This window comes from Triticum dicoccoides, chromosome 2A (genome assembly GCF_002162155.2).
Source record: "Triticum dicoccoides isolate Atlit2015 ecotype Zavitan chromosome 2A, WEW_v2.0, whole genome shotgun sequence".
NCBI classification, from domain to species: Eukaryota; Viridiplantae; Streptophyta; class Magnoliopsida; order Poales; family Poaceae; genus Triticum; species Triticum dicoccoides.
In genome coordinates this window covers 58,338,953-58,364,017 of record NC_041382.1, presented here as the reverse complement: position 1 = coordinate 58,364,017, position 25,065 = coordinate 58,338,953, and the positions used below count along the sequence as shown (strand labels likewise).

The following is a 25,065-nucleotide window of genomic DNA, read 5'->3' as shown; positions in this document are numbered from 1 at the left end:
GCTATTCAAATGATGCACGTTTGTAAGTGTATATATATAGCTGCCAAAGCAGATTGCCACTGTACAGTATACTTAAACAAGCCAGATGTGCATTTTGAAAGAACAACAATGCATACTTTCATCCTGCTCTATCGCAAATGTTACCACTTATCTTCTACATCAGCAAAGAGACAATACGATTCTTATATTTCTAACGCGTAGTTGAATGAAAATAACATGCCAAATCCCTGATGTTATTATCCAAATCCAGCAACATACAAGATTGAATGTTACAGTAGAGTACATATTGCAAGTTCATCCAAATCCCTCAACTTTTACATTTGATTTGACACATCTTATTGTGTGGAGAACTACATGAGAAATTATCCTCTATATTCTATACAACTCAAGAAGATCAAAGAAAAAAAATAACAGTGGCACTAGTACATAATAAATATGAGAAAATACAAAATTTGTGCAAAAACATGATCCATGTACATTCTAATTAGGATAAAGAGGAAAAAAGACTGCACTCATGTTTTGTAATATAAGTACAATCTTGTCTTTTTGTATGGTGCATGATGATATTTTTGGACAAGTCTACTTTTTTCCTCATATTTTGCCATACGCTTACCATGAAACTTCTTAAAAACTTGTTCTAGTGTACGAGTACAGAGTTCATCAACACAGGACCACCGCCTACCAAACTAAATAATTATTACCTATAATTATAGATAAAGGAAGCTAAAACCTATTCATTGAATGCCAGGTTCATCTTTCTAAGATTGGGTGTAATCCACACAGGAGCCGGGCAGTTGGACCAAAGCTGGGGAGAAAAAAGTTCCTCCCTGCTGTTATTACCCAAGTCGAGAATTCCCATATCACGGGGATTGTTCTTGAGTCCCCTTGTCCAAAGCACACTGTCATCGGTAAAGTAGGCATGGTTTCCCTTGAGAGCGGGATAGTCTTGAGCAGTAAGACAAAGTGATTGATTGTGCCCAAGAAACAACACATGGTCGCGCAAGCAACTGATTTTCTTAATTTTCTCTCCTGACGAAGCATCGACTTCATATATTTTGAGTTTTCCAGTGCTCCAAAACACAGATGCCCCAGGCTCGGGTTCTAAATCACAGTGCTCACATAATCTCCACACTTGAAGAAGATTGCCCCATGGAGCTTGGACAATGTAAGTATTCAGAAACCGGTCCTCAGGCTCTAGCTCCTGTGTAATCATCTTCATCGTGAGAACAGGGCTACTTAGATCGAAAGCGTGAATTTGCCCAAATGAAGTGACTGCGTACAGCAGGCCATTCTTGTAAATGCAATCATCATAGTTGGTGTATGGTGGCAGCCATATCCAACTATCATCCCCTGCCCTTGCAACTGAGAGCTGACTAGCTGGATTGTGTATGAGCGCCACAATGTATCCATTGCATGTATCAGAAAACACGAAAGCTTTATGGTGAAGCTTGTTCCTCAGCTCTCCAAGAGCCAAAATTGATGGCGGACCGTAAACCATTTTTGCGGAGTGGTATGAGTACTCGTACTGGTGAAGAGCACCAGAGTCATTATAGATGGGTTTCACATGCTCAACGGTGATCACTGAAGGGAGATTAATCTGTTCACCAGTGATGGGATTGACAAGGTGCATCTCTGATCTGTCATCAACTGTAACAAGCAAACCTTGCGAGGACCCAATCAGATGCCTATTTCTGATGGGTGGCCCTGGCAGAGCTAGCTTGTACGTCCTCTTCTCCGCGAGGCTGTAGAGGCAAGCAACGCTCTCGCCGGCAGATTCAGAGGTGTAGAGGAGGCACGGCGTCTGGGGACGCGTGTAGTGCCCAAGGCTGCGGAGCCTGGAGTACGCGGAGCGCCAGGAGGAGCAGACTGAGCCGGCACGAAGGAGGTCAGGGATCTCGAGGGTGGCAAATATACCCATCAAGATGTCCTGAGGCAGCTCAGGCGATGCGCCCTCCATAGTCTTGATCAGTGGAGGATGCTTGCACAATTTCTTCAGTGAACTTGGAGTGAGGCGCAGCAGCCTAGGCAAAGCTCTGAGGACTAGCGAGCACAGATATGCTGGGTGTATAGCGAGACTCCATAAGCTCATTGTCCAGGCTAGGCTACAGGCCTCCGTATAGGCAAAATCAATCTTGGACGACTTGCAAAGACCCAATGACGGAGGAGGAAAATACGCAGCTTCCGCGATGCGCCGATTATTCTCAGGCGTACCGCCGGACTTCATAATCTACAGGCATCCGTATATATATATATAAGCTTTAATTAAAAAAAAATTACAACTTTGGATGGAAACAGAGGATAAGAGTTCTTGTGGGTAACTTATAGATCACAAACGGAGGACAAACCTGATTCGAATACGCGAAGAACTGGATTGGATTGGGCACTCGGGGATTCTTTTGCTGATGAAGGGACGGACTTGATTCGAGGAGTCCTACTCGGTTTGCTTCTCAGAATCCTCCTATCTCTCTACCAAAGGGAGGAAGGAAATTATTAGAGCAATAACCGGCGGAAGGTGAAACATAGCCAAATCAGATGCGGCGGAAGGTGATACCCAGATTGAAGAGGGAGATCTAAGCCGCAGCAGCCGCAGCAGAGGAGGGAGGGGGCGCAGCCGCAGCGTTGACCTGATTGGATCAGCAGAGGAGGGTGGAGGCGGGGGAGCGCCTATAGGGCGCAGCACGCGCTGGGAAGGAAGCGGGCGCGCACCCCCCGCTCCCCTTCTGGGCCGGCCCATGTGTGGCCGGGACGCCGCCTGTTTTTTTTTTTTTGCGGATGTTTCCTTTTTCTTTTTTTCTTTTTTTCAATAATTCGGGATATGAAAAAGGTCCTAAATGTCAGAAAAGTTGCTAATTTTGAATAAAACAATCATGATTTGGCAAAAAATGTTCACAAATTTAAAAAATGTTCATGAATTTAAAACAATGTTCACGATTTCAAAAAAATGTTTGTGAAATTGAAAAATGTTCACAAAATAAGTAAATCATGATTACAGAAAAATGCTCTGGAATTCAGAAATTGTTCACGAATTTGTAAAAAAATGTTTACAAACTTAAAAAATGTTCATAATTTAAAAAATTCAAACAAATGTTCGCTAATTCGAAACACATTCATGAATTTGGAAAAAATGTTCATGATTCAAAAAAATGTTCACGAATTTGGAAAAAATGTTCGCTAATTCAAAAAATATTCAAAAATTTGAAAAAAATGTTCATGATTTTGAAAAAGTAGACTTTAATTTTAAAATGTTCATTATTTCAAAAAAATGTCCATGATTTGAAAAACATGTTCATGACTTAAGAGAATCTTCAAAACTTTCTAAAAAATTGTTCATGATTTCAAAAAAAAAGTTTGTGAGTTTTTAAAAATGTTCACAGTTTCAAAAAAATGTTCATGATTTAAGAGTAACAATGTAGTGAAAATAAAACCACAATTTTGGAAAAAATGTTCATCATTAAAAAAATAATTTTAGAAAACAAATCACGAATTAATAGATTTTAGGAAATTGGAAAACAAGAATAAAAATGAAAACATAAAAGTAAAGAAACAATGAAAAGAAAACAGAAAAAGGAAAAGAAAAAACGAAAAAAGAAAAAGAAAAACCGAAAGACAAACATAAAAAACCGGTTCAGGGAAGGTTCTAGAACCTTTCCCTAAACCGGGGGTACGCGCCATGGCGCTCGCGGGCGTGGTACGCACCGTATAGGATCCCCGTCGAGGCGGCTGCGAGTATTCCTCTTCGCACAGCGCTCACGTGCCTCTGCTCGTGGGCCGGCCCAACTAGCAGGCGAACACGGCACCTGGTATGGACCAGCCAGGCAATCAGCGAATCGCTCGCCAGCTCACGCTTCGTTCTTTCCTAAAAAAACATACGCTTCGTTCTCCACTCAAAAAAGCAAACGCACGAAAAAAGTTCATCCATTTCCAAAAAAAATCATCAGTTTTGAAATAGACTTCCTCGATATCCAAATATAGGACCCGGTGATAGACGTGGAGTTTAGGGTTTAGGATGGACGCCTCGGGAGCGGAGCCTGGGAGGCGATTTCCTTCCCCTTCCCATCATTCTTCTACCTACCACCCGCTCGCCATTACCACGCATCCTCTGCGCTCAACCACTGCTTCCTCCATCGTTGGGGCGGATGACAGCACCTCACCGTCGCGGCGCTCCTCGTCGTCTTCGGCCGGCGTCGCGGGTGGCGGAGCCACTGTTGCTTCCGCCTCCCCCAGTCGATGCGAACTCACCGAAGGCGTATCGGGAGATGGAACGGGTGGTGCGGGAGAGGTTCCCAGACCGCTCGGAGTGGTCAGATCTCTTCGACGTCATCATTCAACATGCCACGTTCGAGGAATACACGAGATTCACCGGCGTCGATGGCGCATCGGATGTGGAGCTCCTGTTCTGGGTCATTCAGGAGGCGAGCTCTCCAGATCCAGCGCACGCAGCGAGGTGGAGCAACTTCCACGCGCTCAATCCGCCTCGGCTCAACATCGCAAGGCTGCGGATGGATGCTCTACCCAGAATTCCATCGGATGCGCTACCGCCGGGGTCCCCTCCCCTCCTCCCCCCTCGCTTGCAATAATCGTTGCCGATGGCGATGGTCGGAGCGCGCGGGGTTGGAATCCTGCTCCTGCTGGTCACAATCAGGCGTGCGAGAGGAGCAAGCGTGACATCGAGCCTCCTCCATGGCCTAGAGTTCATCTTTGACAGCAATCCTGACATGCCGCGGTATTAGCGTTAGAGAAAGGAAAGGACCAGGGTATGATTCCTGAGATTCTGTCTGCTACTTCAATTGAGTATCTGCATGCATTTCGTGTTAGGGAACATAGTAATTTCAAAAAAATTCCTACGCACATGCAAGATCATGGTGATGCATAGCAACGGGAGGGGAGAGTGTTGTCTACGTACCCTCGTAGACCATAAGCGGAAGCGTTATGACAACGCGGTTGATGTAGTCGTACGTCTTCACGATCGACCGATCCTAGCACCGAAGGTACGGCACCTCCGCGGACTGCACACGTTCAGCTCGGTGACGTCCCATGAACTCACGATCCAGTAGAGCTTCGAGGGGAGCTTCGTCAGCACGACGGCGTGATGATGGTGACGATGAAGTTACCGACGCAGGGCTTTGCCTAAGCACCGCTACGATATGACTGAGGTGGATTATGGTGGAGGGGGGCACCGCACACGGCTAAGAGATCAATGATCAACTTGTGTCCATAGGGTGCCCCCTCCCCGTATATAAAGGAGTGGAGGAGGGGGAGAGGGCCGGCCTCCTAGGCGCGCCCGAGGGGGGAGTCCTACTCCCGGTGGGAGTAGGATTCCCCCTTCCCAAGTTGGAGTAGGAGAGGGAAGGAAAGGGAAGGAGGGAGGAAGGAAAGGGGGGGCGGCCCCCCTCCCAATTCGGATTGGGCTTGGGGGGGGGCGCCCCCTCCTTTGCTCCTTCCCCCTCTTTTCCACTAAGGCCCAATAAGGCCCATATACCTCCCGGGGGGTTCCGGTAACCTCCCGGTGCTCCGGTATATTCCCGATCTCACCCGGAACCATTCTGATGTCCAAATATAGTCGTCCAATATATCGATCTTTATGTCTCGACCATTTCAAAACTCCTCGTCATGTCCGTGATCATATCCGGGACTCCGAACTACCTTCGGTACATCAAAACACATAAACTCATAATACTGATCGTCACCAAACGTTAAGCGAGCGGACTCTACGGGTTCGAGAACTATGTAGTCATGACCGAGACACGTCTCCGGTCAATAACCAATAGTGGAACCTGGATTCTCATATTGGTTCCTACATATTCTACGAAGATCTTTATCGGTCAAACCGCATAACAACATACGTTGTTCCCTTTGTCATCAGTATGTTACTTTCCCGAGATTCGATCGTCGGTATCTCAATACCTAGCTCCATCTCGTTACCGGCAAGTCTCTTTACTCGTTCCGTAATGCATCATCCCGCAACTAACTCATTCATCACATTGCTTGCAAGGCTTATAGTGATGTGCATTACCGAGAGGGCCCAGAGATACCTCTCCGACAATCGGAGTGACAAATCCTAGTCTCGATCTATGCCAACTCAACAAGTACCATCGGAGAAACCTGTAGAGCACCTTTATAATCACCCAGTTACGTTGTGACGTTTGGTAGCACACAAAGTGTTCCTTCGGTAATTGGGAGTTGCATAATCTCATAGTCATAGGAACATGTATAAGTCATGGAGAAAGCAATAGCAGTAAACTAAAATGATTAAGTGCTAAGCTAACGGAATGGGTCAAGTCAACCACATCATTCTCCTAATGATGTGATCCCGTTTTATCAAATGACAACTCATGTCTATGGTTAGGAAACTTAACCATCTTTGATCAACGAGCTAGTCAAGCAGAGGCATACTAGTGACACTCTGTTTGTCTATGTATTCACACATGTATTATGTTTCTGGTTAATACAATTTTAGCATGAATAATAAACATTTATCATGAAATAAGGAAATAAATAATAACTTTATTATTGCCTCTAGGGCATATTTCCTTCAGTCCCCCACTTGCACTAGAGTCAATAATCTAGATTACATAGTAATGATTCTAACACCATGGAGTCTTGGTGATGATCATGTTTTTCTCGTGAGAGAGGCTTAGTCAAGGGTCTGCAACATTCAGATCCGTATGTATCTTGCAAATTTCTATGTCTCCCACCTGGACTTGATCACGGATGGAATTGAAGCATCTCTTGATATGCTTGGTTCTCTTGTGAAATATGGATTCCTTTGCCAAGGCAATTGTACCAGTATTGTCACAAAAGATTTTCATTGGACCCGATGCACTAGGTATGACACCTAGATCGGATATGAACTCCTTCATCTAGACTCCTTCCTTTGCTGCTTCCGAAGCAGCTATGTACTCCGCTTCACACATAGATCCCGCCACAACGCTTTGCTTAGAACTGCACCAACTGACAACTCCACCGTTCAATATAAACACTTATCCGGTTTGCGATTTAGAATCGCCCATGTCAGTGTCAAAGCTTGCATCAACGTAACCATTTATGGCGAGCTCTTTGTCACCTCCATAAACGAGAAACATATCCTTAGTCCTTTTCAGGTATTTCAGGATGTTCTTGACCGTCGTCCAGTGATCCACTCCTGAATTACTTTGGTACCTCCCTGCTAAACTAATAGCAAGGCCCACATTAGGTTTGGTAAACATCATTGCATACATGATAGAGCCTATGGCTGAAGCATAGCAAACACTTTTCATTTTCTCTCTATCTTCTGCAGTGGTCGGGCATTGAGTCTGACTCAACTTCACACCTTGTAACATAGGCAAGAACCCTTTCTTTGCTTGATCCATTTTGAACTTTTTCAAAACTTTATCAAGGTATGTGCTTTGTGAAAGTCCAATTAAGCGTCTTGAACTATCTCTATAGATCTTGATGCCCAATATATAAGCAGCTTCACCGAGGTCTTTCATTGAAAAACTATTATTCAAGTATCCTTTTATGCTATCCAGAAATTCTATATCATTTCCAATCAACAATATGTCATCCACATATAATATTAGAAATGCTACAGAGCTCCCACTCACTTTCTTGTAAATACATGCTTCTCCAAAAGTCTGTATAAAACCATATGTTTTGATCACACTATCAAAACGTTTATTCCAACTCTGAGAGGTTTGCACCAGTCCATAAATGGATCGCTGGAGGTTGCACACTTTGTTAGCACCTTTTGGATCGACAAAACCTTCTGGTTGTATCATATACAACTCTTCTTCTAGAAATCCATTCAGGAATGCAGTTTTGACATCCATTTGCCAAATTTCATAATCATAAAATGCGGCAATTGCTAACATGATTCAGATAGACTTAATCATCACTATGGGTGAGAAAGTCTCATCGTAGTCAACCCCTTGAACTTGTCGGAAACCTTTTGCAACAAGTCAAGCTTTGTAGATAGTAACATTACCATCAACATCAGTCTTCTTCTTGAAGATCCATTTATTCTCTATGGCTTGCCGATCACCGGGCAAGTCAACCAAAGTCCACACTTTGTTCTCATATATGGGGCCCATCTCAGATTTCAAGCCTCAAGCCATTTTGCGGAATTTGGGCTCACCATCGCTTCTTCATAGTTCGTAGGTTCGCCATGGTCAAGTAACATGACCTCCAGAATAGGATTACCGTACCACTCTGGTGCGGATCTTACTCTGGTTGACCTACGAGGTTTGGTAGTAACTTGATCTGAAGTTTCTTGATCAATATCATTAGCTTCCTCACTAATTGGTGTAGGTGTCACAGGAACCGGTTTTTGTGATGAACTACTTTCCAATAAAGGAGCAGGTACAATTACCTCATCAAGTTCTACTTTCCTCCCACTCACTTCTTTTGAGAGAAACTCCCTCTCTAGAAAGGATCCATTCTTAGCAACAAATGTCTTGCCTTTGGATCTGTGATATAAGGTGTACCCAACAGTCTCCTTTGGGTATCCTATGAAGACACATTTCTCCGATTTGGGTTCGAGCTTATCAGGTTGAAGTTTTTTCACATAAGCATCGCATCCCCAAACTTTAAGAAACGACAACTTTGGTTTCTTGCCAAACCATAGTTCATAAGGTGTCATCTCAACAGATTTAGATGGTGCCCTATTTAACGTGAATGCAGTCGTCTCTAAAGCATAACCCCAAAACAATAGCGGTAAATCAGTAAGAGACATCATAGATCGCACCATATCTAGTAAAGTATGATTACGACGTTTGGACACATCATTACGCTGTGGTGTTCCGGGTGGCATGAGTTGCGAAACTATTCCGCATTGTTTCAAATGAAGACCAAACTCGTAACTCAAATATTCTCCTCCATGATAAGATCGTAGAAACTTTATTTTCTTGTTACGATGATTTTCCACTTCACTCTAAAATTCTTTGAACTTTTCAAATGTTTCAGACTTATGTTTCATTAAGTAGATATACCCATATCTGCTCAAATCATCTATGAAGTTGAGAAAATAACGATACCCGCCGCGATCCTCAACATTCATTGGACCACATACATCAGTATGTATGATTTCCAACAAATCTATTGCTCGCTCCATTGTTCCGGAGAACAGCATTTTAGTCATCTTGCCCAGGAGGCATGGTTCGCAAGTACCAAGTGATTCATAATCAAGTGATTCCAAAAGTCCATCAGTATGGAGTTTCTTCATGCACTTTACATCAATATGACCCAAACGGCAGTGCCACAAATAAGTTGCACTATCATTATCAACTCTGCACCTTTTGGCTTCAACATTATGAATATGTGTATTACTACTATCGAGATTCAACAAAGATAGACCACTCTTCAAGGGTGCATGGCCATAAAAGATATTACTCATATAAATAGAACAACCATTATTCTCAGATTTAAATGAATAACCGTCTCGCATCAAACAAGATCTAGATATAATGTTCATGCTCAACGCTGGCACCAAATAACAATTATTTAGGTCTAAAACTAATCCCGAAGGTAGATGTAGAGGTAGCGTGCCAACGGCGATCACATAGACTTTGGAACCATTTCCCATGCGCATCGTCACGTCGTCCTTAGCCAATATTCGCTTAATCCGTAGTCCTTGTTTCGAGTTGCAAATATTAGCAACAGAACCAGTATCAAATACGCAGGTGCTACTGCGAGCTTTAGTAAGGTACACAACAATAACATGTATATCACATATACCTTTGTTCACCTTGCCATCCTTCTTATCCGCCAAATACTTGGGGTAGTTCCGCTTCCAGTGGCCAGTCCCTTTGTAGTAGAAGCACACAGTCTGAGGCTTAGGTCCAGACTTGGGTTTCTTCTCCTGAGCGGCAACTTGTTTGCCATTCTTCTTGAAGTTCCCCTTCTTCTTCCCTTTACCCTTTTTCTTGAAACTAGTGGTCTTGTTGACCATCAACACTTGATGCTCCTTCTTGATTTCTACCTCCACAGCCTTTAGCATCGCGAAGAGCTCAGGAATTGTCTTATCCATCCCTTGCATATTATAGTTCATCACAAAGCTCTTGTAGCTTGGTGGCAGTGATTGAAGAATTTTGACAATGACACTATCATCTGGAAGATTAACTCCTAGTTGAATCAAGTGATTATTGTACCCAGACATTTTGAGTATATGTTCACTGACAGAACTATTCTCCTCCATCTTACATCTATAAAACTTATTGGAGACTTCATATCTCTCAATCCGGGCATTTGCTTGAAATATTAACTTCAACACCTGGAACATCTCATATTCTCCATGACGTTCAAAACGTCGTTGAAGTCCCGGTTCTAAGCCGTAAAGCATGGCACACTGAACTATCGAGTAGTCATCAACTTTACTCTGCCAGACGTTCTTAACGTCATCAGCAGCATCTGCAGCAGGCCTGGAACCCAGCAGTGCTTCTAGGATGTAATTCTTCTATGCAGCAATGAGGCCTCAAGTTACGGACCCAGTCCGTGTAATTGCTACCATCATCTTTCAACTTAGCTTTCTCAAGGAACGCACTAAAATTCAACGGAACAACAACACGGGCCATCTATCTACAACAACATAGACAAGCAAAATACTATCAGGTACTAAGTTCATGATAAATTAAAGTTCAATTAATCATATTACTTAAGAACTCCCACTTAGATAGACATCCCTCTAGTCATCTAAGTGATCACGTGATCCAAATGAACTAAACCATGTCCGATCATCACGTGAAATGGAGTAGTTTTCAATGGTGAACATCACTATGTTGATCATATCTACTATATGATTCACGCTCGACCTTTCGGTCTCAGTGTTCCGAGGCCATATCTGCATATGCTAGGCTCGTCAAGTTTAATCCGAGTATTCTGCATGTGAAAAACTGGCTTGCACCCGTTGTATCTGAACGTAGAGCTTATCACACCCAATCATCACGTGGTGTCTCGGCACGATGAACTCTTGCAACGGTGCATACTCAAGGAGAACACTTATACCTTGAAATTTAGTGAGGGGTCATCTTATAATGCTACCACCATACTAAGCAAAATAAGATGCATAAAGGATAAACATCACATGCAATCAAAATAAGTGATATGATCTGGCCATCATCATCTTGAGCCTTTGATCTCCATCTCTAAAGCACCATCATGATCACCATCATCACCGGCTTGACACCTTGATCTCCATCGTAGCATCGTTGTCGTCTCGCCAACTATTGCTACTACGACTATCACTACCGCTTAGTGATAAAGTAAAGCAATTACAGGGCGATCGCATTGCATACAATAAAGCGACAACCATATGGCTCCTGCCAGTTGCCGATAACTTCGTTACCAAACATGATCATCTCATAAAATAAAATATAGCATCATGCCTTGACCATATCACATCACAACATGCCCTGCAAAAACAAGTTAGACGTCCTCTACTTTGTTGTTGCAAGTTTTACATGGCTGCTATGGGCTGAGCAAGAACCATTCTTACCTACGCATCAAAACCACAATGATATTTTGTAAGGTTAGTGTTGTTTTAACCTTCACAAGGACCGGGCGTAGCCACACTCGATTCAACTAAAGTTGGAGAAACTGACACCCGCCAACCACCTGTGTGCGAAGCACGTCGGTAGAACCAGTCTCGCGTAAGCGTACGCGTAATGTCGGTCCGGGCCGCTTCATCCAACAATACCACAGAATCAAAGTATGACATGCTGGTAAGCAGTATGACTAGTATCACCCACAACTCACTTGTGTTCCACTTGTGCATATATCATCTACGCATAAACCTGGCTCGGATGCCACTGTTAGGGAACATAGTAATTTAAAAAAAAATCCTACGCACACGCAAGATCATGGTGATGCATAACAACGATAGGGGAGAGTGTTGTCTATTTACCCTCGTATACCGTAAGCGGAAGCGTTATGACAACGCGGTTGATGTAGTCGTACGTCTTCACGATCGACCAATCCTAGCACCGAAGGTACGGCACCTCCGCAGACTGCACACGTTCAACTCGGTGACATCCCACGAACTCATGATCCAGTAGAGCTTCGAGGGAGAGCTTCGTCAGCACGACGACGTGATGACGGTGATGATGAAGTTACCGATGCAGGGCTTCACCTAAGCACCGCTACGATATGACCGAGGTGGATTATGGTGGAGGGGGGCACCGCACACGGCTAAGAGATCAATGATCAACTTGTGTCTATGGGGTTCCCCCTCCCCGTATATAAAGGAGTGGAGGAGGGGGAGAGGGCCGGTGTCGGTGTCAAAACCGGCGGATCTCGGGTAGGGGGTCCCGAACTATGCGTCTAAGGCGGATGGTAACAGGAGGCAGGGGACACGATGTTTACCCAGGTTCGGGCCCTCTCGATGGAGGTAATACCCTACTTCCTGCTTGATTGATCTTGATGATATGAGTATTACAAGAGTTGATCTACCACGAGATCGGAGAGGCTAAACCCTAGAAGCTAGCCTATGGTATGATTGTTGTTGTCCTACGGACTAAACCCTCAGGTTTATATAGACACCGGAGGGGGCTAGGGTTACATAGAGTCGGTTACAAGGGAGGAGATCTACATATCCAAATCGCCAAGCTTGCCTTCCACGCCAAGGAGAGTCCCATCCGGACACAGGACGGAGTCTTCAATCTTGTATCTTCATAGTCCAACAGTCCAGCCAAAGGATATAGTCCGGCTGTCTGAGGACCCCTAATCTAGGACTCCCTCAGTAGCCCCTGAACCAGGCTTCAATGACAATGAGTCCGGCGTGCAGATTGTCTTTGGCATTGCAAGGCGGGTTCCTCCTCCGAATACTCCATAGAAGATTTTGAACACAAGGATCGTGTCCGGCTGTGCAAAATAAATTCCACATACCACCATAGAGAGAATAATATTTCCACCAATCTAATCTGCTGACAGCTTTTCCACTACAAAAAAAGACACATCTATGACATTTTGGGCCGAACGAATTTTTTTTCTGTCATACATATGACACTTCTATGATGATAATTGTGACAAAACCCGGTATCATCATAGATGTGGTGGGCTCCTACTTCTATGACAAAAAATCATGACAGAAAATGGGCTTTTCGTCCTGGGCGGGCCGGAGACGCAGCTGCATGACATTCTTTGGGCCGTCCATGACGGAAAAAAACGTGGTAGAAGCGAGGGCGAGGAAAATTTCAGGGAGTTCCTGGTTACGGTGGGAGGTCGGGGCCCGAGCGATGCGTGTTTCTCTCATACACGTACGCGCGTGTGTGCAAGGCGTTGGCTCTAACTGAACCTGAGCAAGGTGTTGGGCTCTAACTGAACCCGAGCGATTGCACTGCAGGCTACACGTTACTAAACCCGAGCGATCGATCGATGGCTGTTAACTGAACCCGATCGAGCGATTCCTTCGCTACTGCTGCTAACTGAAGCCGATCGATTGGATGAACAGTGAGCGTTGCGGGCGGGTTTGGATGAACAGTGAGTGGTGGCGTTGCCTCTGGATGAACAGGACCCCATGGTGTGGTGGTGTTGGGTTTCGTAGTAATTTCAAAAAATTTCCTACGCACACGCAAGATCACGGTGATGCATAGCGACGAGAGGGGGAGAGTGTGATCTACGTACCCTTGTAGATCGACAACAGAAGCGTTAACTTGGTTGATGTAGTCGTACGTCTCCACGGCCTGACCGATCAAGCACCGAAACTACGGCACCTCCGAGTTCTAGCACACGTTCAGCTCGATGACGATCCCCGGACTCCGATCCAGCAAAGTGTCGGGGAAGAGTTCCGTCAGCACGACGGCGTGGTGACGATCTTGATGTACTACCGTCACAGGGCTTCACCTAAGCACCGCTACAATATTATCGAGGACTATGGTGGAAGGGGGCACCGCACACGGCTAAGAATATGATCACGTGGATCAACTTGTGTGTCTATGGGGTGCCCCTGCCCCCGTATATAAAGGAGTGGAGGAGGGGAGGGCCGGCCCTCTCTATGGCGCGCCCTAGGGGAGTCCTACTCCCACCGGGAGTAGGATTCCCCCTTTCCTAGTCCAACTAGGAGCCCTTCCATGTAGTAGGAGTAGGAAACAAGGAAGGGGCGCAGCCCCTCCCCCTAGTCCAATTCGGACTAGGCCTTGGGGGGGCGTGCGGCCTGCCCTAGGCAGCCCCTCTCTCTTTCCCGTATGGCCCAATAAGGCCCAATACTTCTCCCGGCGAATTCCCATAACTCTCCGGTACTCCGAAAATACCCGAACCACTCGGAACCTTTCCGATGTCCGAATATAGTCGTCCAATATATCGATCTTTACGTCTCGACCATTTCGAGACTCCTCGTCATGTCCCCGATCTCATCCGGGACTCCGAACTTCTTCGGTACATCAAAACTCATAAACTCATTATATAACTGTCATCGAAACCTTAAGCGTGCGGACCCTACGGGTTCGAGAACAATGTAGACATGACCGAGACACGTCTCCGGTCAATAACCAATAGCGGAACCTGGATGCTCATATTGGCTCCTACATATTCTACGAAGATCTTTTATCGGTCAGACCGCATAACAACATATGTTGTTCCCTTTGTCATCGGTATGTTACTTGCCCGAGATTCGATCGTCGGTATCCTATACCTAGTTTAATCTCGTTACCGGCAAGTCTCTTTACTCGTTCTGTAATCCATCATCCCGCAACTAACTCATTAGTCGCAATGCTTGCAACACTTATGTGATGTGCATTACCGGGAGGGCCCAGAGATACCTCTCCGACAATCGGAGTGACAAATCCTAATCTCGAAATATGCCAACCCAACATGTACCTTTGGAGACACCTGTAGAGCACCTTTCTAATCACCCAGTTACGTTGTGACATTTGGTAGCACACAAAGTGTTCCTCCGGCAAACGGGAGTTGCATAATCTCATAGTCATAGGAACATGTATAAGTCATGAAGAAAGCAATAGCAACTTACTAAACGATCGGGTGCTAAGCTAATGGAATGGGTCATGTCAATCAGATCATTCACCTAATGATGTGATCCCGTTAATCAAATAACAACTCTTTGTCCATGGTTAGGAAACATAACCATCTTTGATTAACGAGCTAGTCAAGTAGAGGCATACTAGTGACACTCTGTTTGTCTATGTATTCACACATGTATTATGTTTCCAGTTAATACAATTCTAGCATGAATAATAAACATTTATCATGGTATAAGGAAATAAATAATAACTTTATTATTGCCTCTAGGGCATATTTCCTTCAGTCTCCCACTTGCACTAGAGTCAATAATCTAGATCACATCGCCATGTGATTTAACATCAATAATTCACATCAACATGTGATTAACACCCGTAGTTCACATCATCATGTGACCAACACTCAAAGGGTTTACTAGAGTCAATAATCTAGTTCACATCTCTATGTGATTAACACCCAAAGAGTACTAAGATGTGATCATGTTTTGCTTGTGAGAGAAGTTTAGTCAATGGGTCTGCCACATTCAGATCCGTATGTATTTTGCAAATTTCTATGTCAACAATGCTCTGCACAGAGCTACTCTAGCTAATTGCTCCCACTTTCAATATGTATCCAGATTGAGACTTAGAGTCATCTGGATTAGTGTCAAAACTTGCATCGACGTAACTCTTTACGACGAACCTTTTTGTCACCTCCATAATCGAGAAACATATCTTATTCCACTAAGGATAATTTTGACCGCTGTCCAGTGATCTACTCCTAGATCACTATTGTACTCCCTTGCTAAACACAGTGTAGGGTATACAATAGATCTGGTACACAGCATGACATACTTTATAGAACCTATGGCTGAGGCATAGGGAATGACTTTCATTCTCTTTCTATCTTCTGCCGTGGTCTGGCTTTGAGTCTTACTCAATTTCACACCTTGTAACACAGGCAAGAACTCTTTCTTTGACTGTTCCATTTTGAACTACTTCAAAATCTTGTCAAGGTATGTACTCATTGAAAAAACTTATCAAGCGTCTTGATCTATCTCTATAGATCTTGATGCTCAATATGTAAGTAGCTTCACCGAGGTTTTTCTTTAAAAAAACTCCTTTCAAACACTCCTTTATGCTTTGCAGAATAATTCTACATTATTTCCGATCAACAATATGTCATTCACATATACTTATCAGAAATGCTGTAGTGCTCCCACTCACTTTCTTGTAAATACAGGCTTCACTGCAAGTCTGTATAAAACTATATGCTTTGATCATACTATCAAAGCGTTTATTCCAACTTCGAGAGGCTTGCACCAGTCCATAAATGGATCGCTGGAGCTTGCACACTTTGTTAGCTCCTTTTGGATCGACAAAACCTTCCGGCTGCATCATATACAACTCTTCTTCCAGAAATCCATTCAGAAATGCAGTTTTGACATCCATTTGCCAAATTTCATAATCATAAAATGCGGCAATTGCTAACATGATTCAGACAGACTTAAGCATCGCTACGGGTGAGAAGGTCTCATCGTAGTCAACCCCTTGAACTTGTCGAAAACCTTTTGTGATAAGTCGAGCTTTGTAGACAGTAATATTACCGTCAACGTCAGTCTTCTTCTTGAAGATCCATTTATTCTCAATTGCTTGCCGATCATCGGGCAAGTCAACCAAAGTCCACACTTTGTTCTCATACATGGATCCCATCTCAGATTTCATGGCCTCAAACCATTTCGCGGAATCTGGGCTCATCATCGCTTCCTCATAGTTCGCAAGTTCGTCATGGTCTAGTAACATGACCTCCAGAACAGGATTACCGTACCACTCTGGTGCGGATCTCACTCTAGTTTACCTACGAGATTCGATAGTAACTTGATCTGAAGTTTCATAATCAATATCATTAGCTTCCTCACTAATTGGTGTAGGTGTCACAGAAACTGGTTTCTGTGATGTACTACTTTCCAATAAGGGAGTAGGTACAGTTACCTCGTCAAGTTCTACTTTCCTCCCACTCACTTCTTTCGAGAGAAACTCCTTCTCCAGAAAGTTTCCGAATTTAGCAACAAAAGTCTTGCCTTCGGATCTGTGATAGAAGGTGTATCCAATAGTTTCCTTTGGATATCCTATGAAGACACATTTCTCCGATTTGGGTTCAAGCTTATCAGGTTGAAGCATTTTCACATAAGCATCGCAGCCCCAAACTTTCAGAAACGACAACTTTGGTTTCTTGCTAAACCACAGTTCATATAGTGTCGTCTCAACGGATTTAGATGGTGCCCTATTTAACGTGAATGCAGCTGTCTCTAATGCATAACCCCAAAACGATAGTGGTAAATCGCTAAGAAGCATCATATATTGTACTATATCCAATAAAGTACGTTTATGACGTTCGGACACACCATTATGCTGTGGTGTTCCAGGTGGAATGAATTTGTGAAACTATTCCACATTGTTTTAATTGAAGACCAAACTCGTAACTCAAATATTTGTCTCCGCGATCAGATCGTAGAAACCTTATTTTCTTGTCACGATGATTTTCCACTTCACTCTGAAATTCTTTGAACTTTTCAAATGTTTCAGACTTATGTTTCATCAAGTAGATATACCCATATCTGCTCAAATCATCTGTGAAGGTCAGAAAATAATGATACCCTCCGCGAGCCTTAACACTCATCGGATCGCATACATCAGTATGTATTTATTTCCAATAAGTCAGTTGCTCGCTCCATAGTTCCGGAGAACGGCGTTTTAGTCATCTTGCCCATGAGGCATGGTTCGCAAGCATCAAGTGATTCATAATCAAGTGATTCCAAAAACCCATCAACATGGAGTTTCTTCATGTGCTTGACACCAATATGACCTAAACGGCAGTGCCACAAATAAGTTGCACTATCATTATTAACTTTGCATCTTTTGGTTTCAATATTATGATTATGTGTATCACTACGATCGAGATCCAACAAACTATTTTCATTGGGTGTGTAACCATATAAGGTTTTATTCATGTAAACAGAACAACAATTTATTCTCTTACTTAAATGAATAACCGTATTACAATAAACATGATCTAATCATATTCATGCTCAACGCAAACACCAAATAACACTTATTCAGGTTCAACACTAATCCCAAAAGTATAGGGAGTGTGCCATGATGATCATATCAATCTTGGAACCACTTCCAACACACATCGTCACTTCACCCTTAACTAGTCTCTGTTTATTCTGCAACTCCCATTTCGAGTTACTAATCTTAGCAACTGAACTAGTATCAAATACTGAGGGGTTGCTATAAACACTAGTAAAGTACACATCAATAACATGTATATCAAATATACTTATGTTCACTTTGCCATCCTTCTTATCTGCCAATCACTTGGGGTAGTTCCGCTTCCAGTGACCAATCCCTTTGCAGTAGAAACACTTAGTCTCAGGCTTAGGACCAGACTTGGGCTTCTTCACTTGAGCAGCAACTTGCTTGCTGTTCTTCTTGAAGTTCCCCTTCTTCCCTCTGCCCTTTTCTTGAAACTAGTGGTCTTGTCTACCATCAACACTTGATGTTTTTCTCGATTTCTACCTTCGTCAATTTCCGCATTACGAAGAGCTTGGGAATCGTTTTCGTTATCCCTTGCATATCATAGTTCATCACGAAGTTCTACTAACTTGGTGATGGTGACTAGAGAATTCTGTCAATCACTATCTTATCTGGAAGATTAAGTCCCACTTGATTCAAGCGATTGTAGTACCCAGACAATCTGAGCACATGCTCACTAGTTGAGCGATTCTCCTCTCCATCTTTTAGCTATAGGACTTGTTGGAGACTTCATATCTCTCAACTCGGGTATTTGCTTGAAATATTAACTTCAACTCCTGGAACATCTCATATGGTCCATGACGTTCAAAACGTCTTTGAAGTCCCGATTCTAAGCCATTAAGCATGGTGCACTAAACTATCAAGTAGTCATCATATTGAGCTAGCCAAACGTTCATAACGTCTGCATCTGCTCCTGTAATAGGTCTGTCACCTAGCGGTGCATCAAGGACATAATTCTTCTGTGCAGCAATGAGGATAAACCTCAGATCACAGATCCAATCCGCATCATTGCTACTAATATCTTTTAACACAGTTTTCTCTAGGAACATATAAACACAGGGAAGCAACAACACGAGCTATTGATCTACAACATAATTTGCAAAATACTACCAGGACTAAGTTCATGATAAATTTAAGTTCAATTAATCATATTACTTCAGAACTCCCACTTAGATAGACATCCCTCTAATCCTCAAGTGATTACGTGATCCAAATCAACTAAACCATGTCCGATCATCACGTGAGATGGAGTAGTTTCATTGGTGAACATCGCTATGTTGATCATATCTGCTATATGATTCACGCTCGACCTTTCGGTCTCCGTGTTCCGAGGCCATATCTGTATATGCTTGGCTCGTCAAGTATAACCTGAGTATTCTGCGTGCGCAAATGTTTTGCACCCGTTGTATTTGAACTTAAAGCCTATCACACCCGATCATCACGTGGTGTCTCAGCACGAAGAACTTTCGCAACGGTGCATACTTAGGGAGAACACTTCTTGATAATTAGTGAGAGATCATCTTATAATGCTACTGTCAATCAAAGCAAGATAAGATGCATAAAAGATAAACATCACATGCAATCAATATAAGTGATATGATATGGCCATCATCATCTTGTGCTTGTGATCTCCATCTTTGAAGCACTGTCGTGATCACCATCGTCACCGGCGCGACACCTTGATCTCCATCGTAGCATCGTTGTCGTCTCGCCAATCTTATGCTTCCACAACTATCGCTACCGCTTAGTGATAAAGTAAAGCATTACAGCGCGATTGCATTGCATACAATAAAGCGACAACCATATGGCTCCTGCCAGTTGCCGATAACTCGGTTACAAAACATGATCATCTCATACAATAAAATTTAGCATCATGTCTTGACCATATCACATCACAACATGCCCTGTAAAAATAAGTTAGACGTCCTCTACTTTGTTGCTGCAAGTTTTACGTGGCTGCTACGGGCTTAAGCAAGAACCAATCTTACCTACGCATCAAAACCACAATGATAGTTTGTCAAGTTGGTGCTGTTTTAACCTTCGCAAGGACCGGGCGTAGCCACACTCGGTTCAACTAAAGTTGGAGAAACTGTCACCCGCTAGCCACCTTTGTGCAAAGCACGTCGGGAGAACCGGTCTCGCGTAAGCGTACGTGTAATGTCAGTCCGGGCCGCTTCGTCCAACAATACCGCCGAACCAAAGTATGACATGCTGGTAAGCAGTATGACTTATATCGCCCACAACTCGCTTGTGTTCTACTTGTGCATATAACATCAACACATAAAAACTAGGCTCGAATGCCACTGTTGGGTTTCGTAGTAATTTCAAAAAATTTCCTATGCACATGCAAGATCATGGTGATGCATAGCGACGAGAGGGGGAGAGTGTGATCTACGTACCCTTGTAGATCGACAACGGAAGCACTAACTTGGTTGATGTAGTCGTACGTCTCCACGGCCCGACCGATCAAGCACCGAAACTATGGCACCTCTAAGTTCTAGCACACGTTCAGCTCGATGACGATCCCTGGACTCCGATCCAGCAAAGTGTCGGGGAAGAGTTCCGTCAGCACGACGGCATGGTGACGATCTTGATGTACTACTGTCGCAGGGCTTCGCCTAAGCACCGCTACAATATTATCGAGGACTATGGTGGAAGGGGGCACCGCACACGGCTAAGAATATGATCACGTGGATCAACTTGTGTGTCTATGGGGTGCCCCCTGCCCCCGTATATAAAGGAGTGGAGGAGGGGAGGGTTGGCCCTCTCTATGGCGCGCCCTAGAGGAGTCCTACTCCCACCGGGAGTAGGATTCCCCCTTTCCTAGTCCAACTAGGAGTCCTTCCATGTAGTAGGAGTAGGAAACAAGGAAGGGGCGCAGCCCCTCCCCCTAGTCCAATTCGGACTAGGCCTTGGGGGGGGGGCTGCCCTAGGAAGCCCCTCTCTCTTTCCCGTATGGCCCAATAAGGCCCAATACTTCTCCCGGCGAATTCCCGTAACTCTCCGGTACTCCAAAAATACCCGAACCACTCGGAACCTTTCCGATGTCCGAATATAGTCGTCCAATATATCGATCTTTACGTCTCGACCATTTAGAGACTCCTCGTCATGTCCCCGATCTCATCCGGGACTCCAAACTTCTTCGGTACATCAAAACTCATAAACTCATTATATAACTGTCATCGAAACCTTAAGCGTGCGGACCCTACGGGTTCGAGAACAATGTAGACATGACCGAGACACGTCTCTGGTCAATAACCAATAGCGGAACCTGGATGCTCATATTGGCTCCTACATATTCTACGAAGATCTTTTATCGGTCAGACCGCATAACAGCATACGTTGTTCCCTTTGTCATCGGTATGTTACTTGCCCGAGATTCGATCGTCGGTATCCTATACCTAGTTCAATCTCGTTACCGGCAAGTCTCTTTACTCGTTCCGTAATCCATCATCCCGCAACTAACTCATTAGTCGCAATGCTTGCAAGGCTTATGTGATGTGCATTACCGAGAGGGCCCAGAGATATCTCTCTGACAACCAGAGTGACAAATCCTAATCTCGAAATACACCAACCCAACATGTACCTTTGGAGACACCTTTAGAGCACCTTTATAATCACCCAGTTACGTTGTGACGTTTGGTAGCACACAAAGTGTTCCTCCGGCAAATGGGAGTTGCATAATCTCATAGTCATAGGAACATGTATAAGTCATGAAGAAAGCAATAGCAACATACTAAACGATCGGGTGCTAAGCTAATGGAATGGGTCATGTCAATTAGATCATTCACCTAATGATGTGATCCCGTTAATCAAATAACAACTCTTTGTCCATGGTTAGGAAACATAACCATCTTTGATTAACGAGCTAGTCAAGTAGAGGCATACTAGTGACACTCTGTTTGTCTATGTATTCACACATGTATTATGTTTCTGGTTAATACAATTCTAGCGTGAATAATAAACATTTATCATGGTATAAGGAAATAAATAATAACTTTATTATTGCCTCTAGGGCATATTTCCTTCAGGTGGAGGGCTGGATGAACAGTAGACGGTGGAGGGGTGCCCGTGGAGGGGTGCCCGTGGAGGGGTGGTTGAACAGGACCCCGTGGTGTGGAGGGCTAGATGAACAGTAGACGGTGGAGGGGTGCCTGTGGAGGGGTGGTTGAACAGGACCCTGTGGTGTGGAGGGCTGGATGAAAAGTAGACGGTGGAGGGGTGCCCGTGGAGGGGTGGTTGAACAGTAGCCGGTGGAGTAGCGCGTGGTGGAGGCTGGATGAACAGGAGCCCGTGGAGGCTGGAGGAGGTCGACGGTAGCCCGTGGAGGCTGGAAGAGGTCGACGGTGGAGATGAATAGTATCCCGTGGAGTCCCGTTTTGTGGTACACCACACCCCTCCCGATGAACAGGACCCCCGTTTCGACCGTAGCGCTCCAACACAAGTCCGTTTCCTCCGTTTTGCGGTACGCCACACCCCTCCCGATCAACAGGACCCCCGTTTCAAATGTAGGAGGTCCGTTTCCTCCGTTTTGCGGTACACCACACCCCTCCCGATCAAGAGGACCCCCGTTTCGACTGTAGGAGGTCCATTTCCTCCATTCTGCGGTACGCTAGGCCTCCTTTCCATCGCCTGTTCCGTCCAAGCCCTCCCAATGAACACGACCACGCATTCCGTTCCGACCCAGCCGGTTGGCTCCCACGCGTTCCGTTGCCTCCCGATGAACACAACGCATTCTGTTGCCTCCCCATAAACACGACGCATTCCGTTGCCTCCCCATGAACACGATGATGCCGCTGTTTCTCTGTTCCGACCCAGCCATGTACACGAGCCCTCGCCGTACGTATGCGCGAGTAGGCGTTCGAGACCCTGCCCGTATGTACGTACATGGCTGTATTTTCTTTCTTGCACCCTGGTCGCTGTACGTACGTGTACATGCTACGTGCGCGCCTCTACTACGACACGTACACGCCTCTACTACGACACGTGCGCGCCCCTACATCGACCAGTATGTACGTACACGTTCGCGACCAGAATGACAACGCTACGTACGCTTCGACCACGTGGGTCCCGACTGTCAGGCACTTCCTTGCCTGCGAAGATGTAGCTGGTGGGTCCCAGCAGTCAGGGGGCGAATTGTTTTTTTGCTCGGACGCACTTCCTTGCGTGCGAAGGTGTAGCTGCTGGGTCCCAGCAGTCACGGGGCGAATCGTTTTTTTTGCCCGGACGCACTTCCTTGCGTGCGAAGGTGTAGTTGGTGGGTCCCAGCAGTCGGGGGGCGAATCGTTTTTTTGGACGCACTTCTTTGCATGCGAAGATGTAGCTGGTGGGTCCCAGCAGTCAGGGGGGTGAATCGTTTTTTTCTCGGACGCACTTCCTTGCGTGTGAAGATGTAGCTCGTGGGTCCCAGCAGTCAGGGGGCGAATCATTTTTTTCGTGAAATACGGTGGCCCGTCCGGTGGGTCCCCGCTGTCAGGTGGAGGAATAATTATTTTGCGCGTAATAAGGAGGCACTTCCTTGCGGCTGCCGTGGACCCAGCTGTCAGCCTCTCCACGTACAGTCCACGTCCGATGGAAGTCGTTCCTTGACCACGTTGACCACGCCGCGCCGAGAGCACCAGGGCGGTGGATGACGGCGAGGCCTAGGAAGGGGACGACGCGGAGCCGGGGAAGACGTGGCAGTGGATGCACACGTGAGAGGAGTACGAGGGTTCACTAGTTCGGCTACGCTGCCGTCGCCGCAGAATAACAGGGGGTGTGGGTGAGTGGAGGGATGGCCTGGCCAGCGGGGGGAGTAGTAGGGGGCGGTGAGGCCTCTGCAGCAGCACAGCCGATCACGGGAGGCAAGAGCAGGCGGCACGACCGGCGCTGCTTTGGGCGGCTGGAGCAAGAAGACCAGAGGTTGAAGAAGCACGACGGCTGTTGGATGGACATCGTACGGTCACTGCAGCTAGAATCATTTATATTGACTAAGTTGGCAAAGCCGTTGGTACGTCAACTTAGTAGGCCCACAGGTCAGCTTTCGAAACGGTGCGCCCCAGATGTCAGGGGGAGGAATCATTTTTTTGGGCGGGTGAAGCTAGAATATCCGAGATTGAAGAAGAAGCACGACATCCGTTGGATGGACATCCAACGGCCACTGCTGCTAGAACCGTGTGTTGACTATAAGTTGACAAAGCCTTGCATACGCGTCAACTCTGTTTTTTTAGGGGACGCGTCAACTTAGTAAGGCCAGAAGTGTGTGGCAGAGAGCCCATTTGAGATTTGTAAGAATGTGTAGCCCATTTTTGAATTCTAATGAAATTTACTACAACCCATTTACAGTTTGTTAAAAGTACAACCCATTTCAACCAACCGTTCAAAATAGAATTCAATAAAATTTCCCACATTTTGATGGGATCCGAAATATTTTTATCCCGAAATTTCTAGTCAGATTAAATACAATTTTAATATAAATTTATATTACGTAAAAATCCAACGAAACATTGCGCTCGCAACAATTAATGAAATTAAAATTTTCAATATCTAAAAATAATATTTTATAAAGTAATCACGTGTTTGGTGCATTTTTTATAGTTACTGCCCAGTTTTTATAATTACATCCAATTTATTATTTCTTAAAGCCCATTTTCTTGTTAAGCCTAATGCATCCCTCCTAGGAAAGATTTGCAGCCCAACGGGGCGGAGAATAACAACTTGACCTTGCCTGGGTATTCCTAAAAAAAGTATAGCTGGGCTAGCCATTTTTAGCTTGAAAAAAAATTAATATCTGGGCTGGATATCTTGCCTGGGCTAGACGGGCCACAGCCCGCCCAGTTAATACCTGCAGCGATGTTTTCATTGTTGTTCAGAGGAGAAAAATTAATATCTAGGCTAAACATCGAAAAACTCTGAAGTGCTCACACCTCAAAAACACAAATACTACTCGGGCTGCTTGGTCCTAGCTGTCGGCCGCTTCTTGTGCAATTCTCTTGTTTATTGACTACTATATAGGTTGACAATGGTGTGGGACCATGATGTCAGGAAACCAGGAGGAAGCAAAATA

The 25,065-nt window shown here is 44.8% G+C and overlaps 1 protein-coding gene across 1 annotated transcript; it reads right to left on the bottom strand.

The window, feature by feature from the left end:
• Positions 1-201: 201 nt before the first annotated feature.
• Positions 202-2,661, bottom strand: LOC119353199 (putative F-box protein At4g22180). The gene is made up of 3 exons (XM_037619792.1): positions 2,552-2,661; positions 2,346-2,466; positions 202-2,227 (listed from the first exon to the last, which is right to left on the bottom strand). The coding sequence occupies exon 3, from the start codon at positions 2,222-2,224 to the stop codon at positions 731-733; it is 1,494 nt and encodes a 497-aa protein (XP_037475689.1). The 5' UTR covers positions 2,225-2,227; positions 2,346-2,466; positions 2,552-2,661; the 3' UTR covers positions 202-730.
• Positions 2,662-25,065: the final 22,404 nt, after the last annotated feature.